We start from the raw sequence: 12,751 nt of genomic DNA, 5'->3' as shown, positions 1-12,751 counted from the left end.
AATATTAAAAAAAAAAAAAAAAAAAAAAAAACTGAGGGTGGGAGAAGAGAGGTGGCAGGTACTACTGCCATCTAGTGGGTAAGGCCAGGGATGCTGCTAAACATCCTACAACACACAGGAACAGTCCCTGGGACAAAGAATCACCCCAAATCTCAGCAGGGCTGCTGTTGAGAAACCTCTGACTTGACTGTGCTCTTCAGCCTCATTAGATATCTCAACAAAACATAAAATATGTTTGGGCTCATTAAAATATATATATATATATATATATATATTTATTTTTTTCATATATATATATTTTTAAATCTCAATTATTTATTCATTAGAGCCACAGTCATTCCAGAACTTTATTCTTTTAATAACCACAGAAGTCCCTCCACTTGGGTCTTAAATCAGTAAAATAATAAAAGTAAGCTTCTGGAAAACTTACTTGTTGATGTTGCTCCCCTCCTTCAACCTGTCCCCTGCAGCTCCAGTTTTCGTTGCTCGCTCACTGCCAGCTAAGTCAACCAAGCTCAGTTTGCCCACTTTCTCTCCAGACGTCTAGAAAGTAAGTCAACAAATACTGATAAACAGTTAAAGAACACAGAAAGTGCTACATCTCTACCAAATGAATGTATTATCTAAATTCTTTATTAAAACATTTATTAGCTATTATTTCAAAGTTAATCTCGTGCTGACACAAAACAGTGTAAGAGAACTGTCCAGTCTATAGTAGATAGAAACACACAAAATTAGACATGGCTCTGTTATTCAGACAAGAGTGAAAGCTCTGTCAGAAAAATATTGCCCCCCAAATGGGATATTTGAAGGGAGCCCAATAGAAATTTTTCACATAAAGGCAGTTTTAAAACATAAATTTTAATATGACATAAAATTGTTTAAATTTCACAAATATTTACCAATAATCCCGAGGGAAAATACTTGCAATTCTTGTTGATACAAAAAAAATTACTATTTCATATAACAGAATCTCTCAAAAACTCAACACTTGCTTAAATTTTTCATATTATTTATATATAATAATTCCCTTATTTCATAGTTTCAGGTGTCAAATTTACATATTTCTCTAGTTATTATACATATACACATATTAATATTTTCCTTTACCAAAAATGTTCCATAACATAATCACACACATAACAGACAGTTTATAGTTTAGCAGCAATATAAGAAATGTGGGAAAGCAATGCCTAAATCATGGTTCACAGACTGGATCATTTCTTAAAACTTTTCCTTAATATACACATTTATATTTATTTCCATAAATAAACATGTTGCTAACTGAAGGATATTCATCTTCCCAAATCAAAAGTGCTTTTGGCTTTTAAAAAAAAGTCATCAGTATGTTTTTTTGTTTTATGCTGAAAAGGAAATAGAAAACAAAGAACTTTTTGTTGTTACACTAATCTTGCTGTGATGGAAAAAAAAAAAGAAAAATATGCTTTCAGCACATGAACATCTTACCAAAATATCGCGTTTTTGCCAGCATGATTATTTTAGCTTCTGGCATTTGAAACTGATTTTCTGGGGAGTAGGCATCATGATAAAATACATAAATATTCACATAAAAAGTAAGTGGGAAAACAAGAGAAGGTTTCAGCATGGTGGCAGCTTATACATCTCTGGCTCTGTTTACTCTTGACAAGTTTCAAAACCAAATACTCAAAATATTACTCTACAAATCTGGTAATTTTATGGTACAATTTCCCCAGTATATTTTATTCCTTCTAATACTTAGCTGTTTAGCAGGAGGGAACATTTCAAAAAAAATCTCTACTAAATTAGTTAGAGTTAACATTAGCTTCTGCAATCAGCCATTAAAGTTTAAAGCTCAAAAAAGTGCTGCGGCACAGACTGTGAACCATCAGCGTGTTTAACTTCTGTTCCATGTTCCTTTAGTTGGACAGGATGGGGCTACAAACTAAACTTTTCAGATGCCCTTGCAGCCAGGGTTCAGGATGTGAGTTAGGTTCTGTCAAGCAGATATACATGCTTCAGATTTGGAAGGCAGAAGTAAAGGAGAGGTCACCCCCCTGGCCTGTTTTGGCTTTTTTCTGCTGGCGAGCAGGATCACAGAAATATGAGGTTTTCTACAAGTTTCTCCAGCTTCTGGGTCGCTAACAGGGAGCTTCAGTTTCATTAACTCCTATGGCCTAGATCACAGCTACTGAGCATGCCTGGATCTCACAGCCCTGGTGGTAGCCTCAGAGGTAGTCCCATCCTTGATGGGTGAGATCTGTGTGATTATTCCTAGAGATTCACTCTAGAGCCCAGTCCTCCTCAGGTGTTCTAACAATGCTGTAATCACCCAGTTTCCGCCATTAAATCCCTTTCTGTTAACCTACAATGGCTTCTGTTTCTTGCTGACTCCTAATTCATACTCATGTCTGGCTAGGATTCTAAGTCATCTAATGCCTGAAGGGAATGGAAAGAGATAAATCATTATCTACTTTAAAAATATTAAACAAACAAACAAAAAACAGTCAGGCATCTGAATACCTACCCCAGACTTCACATCATATAAAGTATGGGTAAGGGTGATTTTGAAGACTGCATGGGATCGACTGCTCTCCTCATTCATGTTGGTGGCAGCAACTGTACGAGACTTGTTACCCTCAGACATCAGAGACTCAATATCCTAAGTGGAAACAAGTCATAGATACACATTTCATTGTCAAATAAACATCAGAACTCTGCTATCCTATGAAATGCATTATAAGTATCATTACTCAGACAACCACATTTGGAGTTTACAGTCTACACTTTGTTTTTCAGTGAATATGAAGACCCACAGAGTACAATAGCCAATGCTGTCTCTGAGAACTCAAATAAAACACACTTATTTTCTGTAGATGCCAAATAAAGTAGCAGCTTTGAGAATTAGGAAAGTTTAGAAGCCACATGTGGAGACCCACAAGATGGACAAACATACCATGCCAACCTTCATCTAACTAGAAATTTCAAAAAATTTTGTTTCTTTAATGACAGAAGCAATAGAAGACAACTGTTCAATTAGATTATATGAATAAGCAACAAACAAAAATAATTGTAAACCCTTCACACAGGCATAGCACTGTGTCACCATGTTGGTGTGTATTATACCAGACCTGTTTCTGAAAACTGAGAAGAGCAAGAAACGAATGTTCTGCACAGAGCTACTACTTCATTGCCATTACTGCTAAAAAGGAGACTGCAATATGCACTTGAAAGATTATAGGATGGGATCTTTATTTTTTTTAATGTTACAAGCTCTAAAAATAGTTAATTAACTAAATTGAATTTTAGTTTCATAAGTAACAATACAGAGCTATGATATCATCTACCTTATAAGAATTTTAATGAGGAAGAAGAAAGATGGTTTGTATGAAAGAGTTGAATAGTTGCCTCCTCTTACCCCATCTCCTTTCCTTTCTAGTAAAGGAACCCAAACTTCAGCTGAGCACCTTGCAGTGGAACTAAAAGACTACATTTCCCAGATGCCCTTGCAGCTCAGTCTGGCCAAAGGACTAAGTTTAAGCAAATGAGATGTAAAGTTGTCTGGGAATTCTCCTTAAAGGGAGTAGGCATGCTATCACATCTTGGTTCTAAGAGCTAAGATTTTAAACTATGAGAATAAGGGCATTACTACAGGGCTGGCTCTATGTGGAGAGCTGGAAGGAATCTAGGTCCTGGAACTCCTAATCTTTGGAGCCACTATCTCAGTCTCTCACCATTCATTTATTTATTCACTTAAATATATATTGAAGTCATCTATTAGATGCTAGGTGCATTTTGAATACTGAGAATAAATAGTGAACAAAAAAGATAACAATTCACGTTCCAAAGAACTTAAATCCTATTAATATTTTCTTGTTACTTGCAGCCAACAAAACCTTAACTGACACACACACACACATATATATCTATAAACTTTGAAAATCACAATTTTCTATTTTGCCATATCAATGAAAAATAATTATGTTTAAGGCAAATTTCTATATGACAAATAAAAAGGCTCAAAGTAGAAACATTAACTATAAAGGAAGTTTAAGTTAAGCACCAAAATGGAAAATTCAACACAAAAAGTAAAATTCAAATTTTTTAGATCCATTTTAGATCTATTAAATCTGACAATCCTGAGACTTAATGTAAAAGTTTCAGCCTATTGAGCCTACAACTTATTTATTGGCCTCTAATTTGTTGTCTCATGCATAAACTCTGTATTGAACCCTGTAATTTTTTTTTTTTGAGAGAGAGAGGGAGGGAGCATGCAAGCAGGGAGGGGCAGAAAGAGAGGGGGACAGAGAATCTGAAGTAGACTCTGCACTGACAGGCTGACAGCAGCAAGCCTGCTGTGGGGCTCAAACTTACAAACTGTGAGATCATGACCTGAGCCAAAGTAAGAAGCTCAACCAACTGAGCCACCCAGGCACCAGGAGCCTTTAAATTTTTTTAACAAGCAAAATGTCTCTTTATACTTTCCAATCTCCTCTGAGCATTCAAAAATATCTTGATCTCTCTCCAATGTCATATAAATAAGTCCTCAAATAATCTTTATTAAAATAACAATACCTACTAACATTAATATAATACCCTAGGGCTCTCAAAGACTTTTCACATGCATTATCTCATTGATCTCCTCCAGGAAGCCTTCCTAGACTCCACCCTCCCCAGACACCTACATATTAAGTATCCCTCTCCTCTAAACTACCAATCCTAAACAAGAATTTCTCATTGCTCTTAAAGTCATGTTGTTTCAGAATACCTTTATAATAACATCTACAGGGGCACCTGGGTGGCTCAGTGGGTTAAGCGACTGACTTCAGCTCAGGTCATGATCTTATGGTTTGTGAGTTCAAGCCCCACGTCAGGCTCTGCACTGACAGCTCAGAGCCCAGAGCCTGCTTCAGATTCTGTGTCTCCCTCACTCTCTGCCCCTTCCCTGCTCATGCTCTGTCTCTTTCTGTCTCTCAAAAACAAATAAATGGTTAAAAAAAAAATTTATAATAACATCTACAAACATCTTGAGGGGATGGACCATTTCATTCATTTTTTATATCCACAGCACCTAGCACAATGTCTGGCACATGATCGGTGTTTAATAGATGTTAACCAAATGAAGTACCTAATATCTACTAAATGAAGTATCATGGACCAAATGACAGAATTGATAAAAGAACAAAACAAATGGACCTACCTCATAACATAGTCAAGACAAGAAAACTAATTTCCATTTCAAAAATTGGGACGAAGAGGCATTTAGTGAGGTAGATGACTCAGAGTCATACAAGAATCACACAATAGGATTAAGTATCACCAGATCAACATTCTGTGACTCTTAATCCAAGGTACATGACACCACAGTATCTCACTCCACCCTCATTTCCCCAATGCACAAAGCCTGATGGATTCCCACAAAGCAGAATTGTGAAGTTTGAAAACGAAGAGAATAAAAGGCCAATAAGTGATCGTCTCAAATTAGAAACAAACTTTGAATTCCAACTACCCAATTAATATATTTTATTTCATTCAATCAATGAAACTATAAGTGACTTCACTATCTTATGTACTGCTAGGGAAGAAAAATGCTACATTTATAATTTTAAGATGTAACTATAAGGAATATCACAATTTTAGAGCTCATAAATATAAAAAGTATGTATCTCATAACAGATAAACAGTTATGATTTGCAAATGTGTACAACCTTCTCTCAAAATTAAACTGTCCCAATAGCAATACATAGCTTTTCAAGACAGACATTGCAAAACGTAGCCTTTAAGTAATGCTAACTGTAATTTTTTTAATTTTGAAAAAAAATCATCATCACAATTTAAACAAGAAATAATTTGCTAAAGTGAATGTAAGCAGTTTACATAAAGATGTTATTACCTTGTAGCTTGTGACAGCCAGTTTGGAAAGTCCATCAACATAGGGTCCCAACACACTGTGCTCTCTGACTTTTAATGTTTGACGACTTCTGTTCATTAAAAAGAAAGAATTTTAAAACAATAACATGTTTTTAAAAGGACTCAATCATCCTCCATAAAAATATACACTGAATTCAACAAAGATCCCAGAAAAAGAACCAACTAACTTGATTCAAGAAGAATACAAACCAAAATTTAAAATCTTGACTGGTAAGAAAAACTTCATAATGTGGTAAAATATCACATCACTCAAAAGGGTACACTGTGGGATGTCTATTTCCTACCACAAAGAATGCAGAGTCAAATAAATACAAACAATCTACTTGTCATTTCACAGAATTTGGTACAAAGAACAGAACTCAATAAATGTTAACTGCGCAAGAAAGCTCAGACCAATCTCAGTCATGAATAAAAACAAACAAAAACAAAACAATACACTGAATTTAATCATGATTTTAAAATGTAACACTAGGCTGATCCCAGGGCTACTAGGTTGTTTTAACACTGGAAAAAGACTCATGCCCACTATCACACTACACTGATAGACTAAATGGGGAACAAAACACCATCATTTCGGGGTGCCTGGGTGGCTCAGTTGGTTAAGCGTCCGACTTCAGCTCAGGTCATGACCTCACGGTTCCTGGATTTGAGCCCCGCATCAGGCTCTGTGCTGACAGCTAGCTCAGAGCCTGGAGCCTGCTTCAGATTCTGTGTCTCCCTCTCTCTCTGCCCCTCCCCTGCTCACGCTGTCTCTCTCTCTCTGTCTCTCTCTCAAAAATAAATAAAACATTAAAAAAATTTTTTAAAAACACCATCATTTCAATAAGTGTAGTGAAAAGAATTCAATAAAAGTAAATACTTATTCATGATTAAAAAATAAATAAATACCACTTTAAAACAAGGAATAAATGCTGTAAGGGGAATCTGCCAAACTCTAGAACAAACAGCATACCTAATTACATCAACCGAAAAACATTAAGAATATTTGTTGATGATTGTATGGTATATGAATTCTTTCTCATAAGAGCTCTTTAAAAAATATAAACAATACATGAGGTGCCTGGATGGCTCAGTAGGTTAAGTGTCTGACTTTGGCTCAGGTCATGATCTTACAGTTTGTGGCTTCCAGCCCTGCATCGGGTTCTGTGCCAACAGCACAGAGCCTGGAGCCTGCTTCAAATTCTGTGTCCCTCTCTCTTTCTGTCCCTCTCCCCATCAAAAATAAACATTAAAATTTTTTAAAAATATAGGGGCGCCTTAGTGGCTCAATCAGTTAAGCATCTGACTTCAGCTCAGGTCATGATTTCACGGTTCGTGAGTTCAAGCCCCGGATTGGGCTCTGTGATGATAGCTCATGTCTGCCCCTCCCATGCTCAGGCTCTGTCTCTCAATAAATAAATAAATAAATAAATAAATAAACAAACTTAAAAGTTTTAATTAAAAATAAATAAATAAATATAAACATTACAATGAAAAGAAGAATATTTGTTGATGGTAAGATTAAAGTGATTCTTATTTTATGCACTGATTTTCTAATGATTTGGAATCCTCTAGCACCCTAGGATCAACCACCAAAAATTTCACTTACCGCTATAGAACTGTACATGCAGTAAATACAGAACAAATATTTGACTTAATTCTGATCTCAGGATATACTATATCATAACTTTTTCATTTTTCTTTTCTCTTAAAGATAATGTATACTGTGTCATCTCTCTAAGTATAAAACAATATAATTACATCATTATACACCGTAGATACTGAATTCATAAAATCAGTACTTGTTTTAAAAAACTAAGTTCTCTCACTGAAAAGGGATCACTTTTAGAGTTTTTAATTCCACTCACTTCAACTCTTAAGAAACATTACAAAAATCCTCAAGAAACTTTCATGGAGAAAACAATAGCAGCTAACACTTAGTGAGCACTTCCTACATAAATGTTCTAAGACCTCAGGTGTATCATCCCAGCCAATCTTCACAACCCTCTGTGATATTATGTAATATCATCATCCCCTCTGTACAAAGGAGGCCTAGAAAGCATAAGGAATTTGCTCGATAGGTAAGAACAGTTAGAGGGACCCAGATGCAGAGATATGTGAACCCCAAGCCCCTGCTGTTAAATGCTAACTATACACAAGAAAAACATAATAAATTATTAAAGACTCCAGGCAAACCGTAGATAAAAACTGGAGTTAGTGCATACAAGCACTGTGGAAATTCCAGCTAAGAATTTCTGGAAAGAATAACTTTCGGATCTCAAAGAAAGTGACACTCTTCACAGAGGTGAGGATGCAAGGAAAAGTATTCAAGGCAGAGTCGGGAAAAGTACAAGGACACAGTATTCAGCAAGATGTGGGTACTTAGGCTAGAACCTTCCTACCTCTGGCCTCCTTTGGTTCCCTGTTTGGACTTTCATGCTTAGTGACCTCCAGCCACAGTGGACAGCAAGGTTACTCAAGTGATGTCTTACACCTCCATCCTTTTAGCACAGGCTGCCCCCTATGTCTGAATGGTTCTCACCTAACTTTTTAATGGACAAACTGCTACTCAGCACAAAAATCATCAAGTACTCTTCACGAAGTCTTCCCGTTTCCTTATTCCCTCTTTGCCGTCACATTTTTTTAAAAAATTTTTTTATGTCTTTATTTTGAGAGACAGAGACAGAAAGCGAGCAGGGGAGGGGCAGAGAGAGAGGGAGACACAGAATCCGAAGCAGGCTCCAGGCTCTGATCTGTCAGCACAGAGCCCGACATGGGACTCAAACCCACTAAGATCATGACCTGAGCCAAAGTCGGATGCTTAACCGACTGAGCCACCCAGGCGCCCCAAGCCATCACATATTTTGTATAAGCCTCCTTCACAATTTAAAAGCATCATTACATTGTATTATAATCACTTGTCTCCAAAACTCTTATTCTCTCCACACTGTGAGATCTTCCTTTACAACCTGCCTAGTGCTCATCATGTAACAATGATCATTCAATAAATGTTTTTTTTTTATTTTTTATTTTTGAGAGAGAGAGAGAGAGAGAACAAACAAGGGAGAATCAGAAAGAGAGGAAGACACAGAATCCAAAGCAGGCTGCAGGCTCTGAGCTGTCAACAGAGCCAGACACAGGGCTCGAACTCACAAACTGTGAGATCATGACCTGAGCCCAAGTCGAACACTTAATCGACTAAGCCACTCAGGCACCTCTAAATGTTAAGTTGTATAGAGAAACACTAAATGCCAACTGAATGTCATTGTGAAAGGCCTGAAGATCATTATCTTTGTCAAAGAAAATAAGACACCAGTGAGGGGTTGACATGTTTTCTTATGATTGAGCATCACTGATTCACTGCTTCTAAGACCACCTTTTTTTGATCATCATCTTCATCCAATCATAATTATGCATCCCCTCTTAACTCTGCATTTTCTGTAAGTCTCAGCTCATGAGGCTCTTTGACCTTATAAACACTGTTCTTATATCTAAGCCACAGGCTGTGGTTATTATCTGTTTCTTTTTCACCATTGTTGCACTTCCTTAAAATCTGACTCAGAAAACTGTGCAATGGACAGATTTCCTCAGATACTTCTTATCTTCCTCATTAGATTCAGTTATGACTGCAGACTGAGAACAGCATTTTCTAAGGCTTTCTAATACTTTCAAACCACTTCTCTTCAAAGTCTATGCCATTAAATGGGATACTCTTTTTCTCTGGGAATCTTTTTTTTTAAATATAATTTATTGTCAAATTGGCCTCCATACAACACCCAGTGCTCATCCCAACAAGTGCCCTCCTCCATGCCTATCACCCATTTTCCCTTCTCCCCTACCCCCATCAACCCTCAGTTTGTTCTCAATGTTTAAGAGTCTCTTATGGTTTGCCTCCCGCCCTCTCTGTTTGTAACTGCTTTTCCCCCCTCCCTTCCCCCATGGTCTTTTGTTGTTGTTGTTGTTTCATTTATTTCTGAGAGAGAGAGAGAGAGGGAGAGGGAGAAAGAGAGAGAGACAGTGTGAGCAGAGGAGGGACAGAGAGAGAGGGAGACAGAATCTGAAGCAGACTCCAGGCTCTGAGCTAGCTGTCAGCACAGAGCCTGACGCAGGGCTCAAACCCACAAACCATGAGATCATGCCCTGAGCCAAAGTCAGACGTTCAACCAACTGAGCCACCCAGGCACCCCGATGGTCTTCTGTTAAATTTCTCAAGATCCACATATGAGTGAAAACATATGATATTTGTCTTTTTCTGACTGACTTATTTCACTTAGCATAATACCCTCCAGTTCCATCCATGTTGCTACAAATGATAGGATTTCATTCTTTCTCATTGCCAAGGAGTATTCCATTGTGTATATAAACCACATCTTCTTGATCCACTCGTCAGCTGATGGACATTTAGGCTCTTTCCATGATTTGGCTATTGTTGAAAGTGCTGCTATGAACATTGGGGTACATGTACTCCTATGCATCAGCACTCCTGTATCCCTTGGGTAAATTTCTAGCAGTGCTATTGTGGGTCATAGGGTAGTTCTATTTTTAAGTTTTTGAGGAACCTCCACACTGTTTTCTAGAGTGGCTGAACCTGTTTGCATTCCCACCAACAGTGCAAGAGGGATCTCTCTGGGAATCTTTAAAAGTAACTATCCTAAAGTCCAGGTTTTAAGTCTCTGATTATGCCTCTTCTTAGCATGCAAATTAAAAATGACTAAAGACCTGAAATTTCTTGGTCTTTCAACAAAAACCAAAAAAAAAAAAAAAAAAAAACAAAGAAACCCTACTTGATTAAAGATACCAGTCCCTCATAATACTAAGCAACTTAATTTTCACTGCATATTTTTTGTCTGTGTTTTTGGATGTATGTGAGAAATTTGCAGTATGAGGCAAATACATGTGGCTCAACAATACTTCCCTCCCCAACTCAGCTCTAACTCACAAGCCAGAATTGGCTGCAGGAAGCTGCTCAATGCAACTGAAAACAAAGTCATAAGGACAATAACCAGATAAACAGATAAAAGCACTAAGATGATAAGTAAATAAAGAATTCTACCAGAGTTCAATATGAAAAATTTTACTTAAGTCAATTTATAAGTCTATTGTAGTCTTTAATGCTATCACATTAACGTTTCAAAATCCTTTACCCTTTGGGATCAAGAAGGTCTCTAACTTTTTCATTATAAATTTCCATATAGGACACTTCTACTTTAAAACTCTGCTCTTCATTTTCCTCTTTCTGAGTTCGTTCAAAGAGTCCACTGCAAAGCCTTGGAATTAATCCAGGTTGGTCAGCTGTGCCCATCATGGTGTAAGATTTTCCAGATCCTAAAAAGTGGAAATAATAGTTGTTACTGTCTCTGAGAAGTTTAAATACATAACCCTCATTCCATTGCTCATAATAAATTACTAGCGCTTAGTAAAATGCCCAAAAGAAAATAAGAAATATACCAAGTATAATGATGAGACTAAGCAAACATAGAAGCTTACCTATTACACATGTAAAATCTAAAGTAAACACCTTTGGGGAGCCTGGATGGCTCAGCTGGTTGAGCATCCAACTCTTGACTTTGAATCTGGTCGTGATCTCACAGCATGTGGGACTGAGTCCTGCCTCAGGCCACACTGACAGTGGGGAGCCTGCTTGGGATTCTCTCTCTCCCCACCCCTGCTCTGGCTCCCCTGCCCTGCACACACACACCTCTCTCGCACGCGGGCGCGAGTGCTCTCTCTCTCTCTCTCAAAATAAGTAAAATTAAGTAAACATTTTTTGGGAAGAAAATAAAAACATACTTTACCCATCTTCATGCTTTAAAAAAAAATGACCTAAAACAACTGAAAAACAATGAGGTTGGACTAGTTTTCTAAAATTAAATGGGAAGATCCATATGATGAATACTACTGTGACTGTTCCCAACCACTAATCATAGCACAAAAAATACACATTATCCCTATAGGCCCCAGAACAAATTAACTTACTACCCTTTGGCAACAGTGTAAAAACCAAAGAGTAATCTTCTTTTTCCACTACAATATTATTTTCTCCATTGTACCAAAAAACATATTCATTAAAGAAAATTTAGAAAAGACAGGAAAATAGAAAGGAAAACATTAAATCATGCATAGTCCTAACATAAATATAACTCTTTTTCTTTCTTTAGTAGCAATGCTTTTATAAACATATTTTTAATTTTGCAAGTTGCTGCTTTTATCATTTGACATTTATCATTGTCATAATATCTCAAACCAATACACCACTTCTTAAGCACCAGGCCTTTTCTGTAAGTTTTTGATGTTAACTCACTGTGACAACCCTATAAGGAAGGCTTATGCTTACCAACATTTTACAGATAAGGAAACTGAGGTGTAAATTTCACAGCTGGGCTGGAGCTGGGCTACCCAGGCTCAGAATCTGTGCTCTTTAATCACATCACACACTGCCTCTTAAAAATATCACAACCATTCTAATTTTTTAATTTTTATTCATTTATTTTGAGAGAGAGAGAAAGTGAGAGAGGAGTAGACAAAGGGGGGAAAGAGAGAATCTAAAGCAGGTTGCACGCTGTCCGTGCAAAGCCCAACATGGGGCTCGATCTCACAAACCATGAGATCATGACCTGACCCAAAATCAAGAGTCGGGTGCTCAACTGACTGAGCCACCCAGGGGCCCCCATAACCATTCTTCCACAAAGAATAGTTTTCAGTTCATAGCAGCACTCTCCACAATAGCTAAAACATGGAAAGAGCCTAAGTGTCCATCAACAGATGAATGGATCAAGAAGATGTGGTTTATCTATACCATGGAATACTACATGGCAATGAGAAACAATGAAATCTGGCCATGTGTAGCAACATGGATGGACCT

At 37.2% G+C, this 12,751-nt stretch overlaps 1 protein-coding gene across 1 annotated transcript in view; it reads right to left on the bottom strand.

Moving 5' to 3' along the window:
• The window catches only part of KIF13B (kinesin family member 13B), a 126,934-nt gene extending 115,720 nt beyond the window's left edge, over positions 1 to 11,214 (bottom strand). The window contains exons 1-4 of the mRNA XM_039217167.1: positions 11,034 to 11,214; positions 5,873 to 5,960; positions 2,507 to 2,641; positions 431 to 543 (exon numbers count right to left, since the gene is read on the bottom strand). Of these exons, the coding sequence (XP_039073098.1) occupies positions 431 to 543; positions 2,507 to 2,641; positions 5,873 to 5,960; positions 11,034 to 11,194 (497 nt within the window). The 5' untranslated portion in view covers positions 11,195 to 11,214. The remainder of the gene's footprint in view (positions 1 to 430; positions 544 to 2,506; positions 2,642 to 5,872; positions 5,961 to 11,033) is intronic.
• Positions 11,215 to 12,751: the final 1,537 nt, after the last annotated feature.

Source organism: Hyaena hyaena, unplaced genomic scaffold, assembly GCF_003009895.1.
Source record: "Hyaena hyaena isolate Hyena2069 unplaced genomic scaffold, ASM300989v1 scaffold_678, whole genome shotgun sequence".
NCBI classification, from domain to species: domain Eukaryota; kingdom Metazoa; phylum Chordata; class Mammalia; order Carnivora; family Hyaenidae; genus Hyaena; species Hyaena hyaena.
The sequence above is the reverse complement of the archived record's forward strand: the minus strand, read 5'-3'. Positions and strand labels throughout refer to the sequence as shown.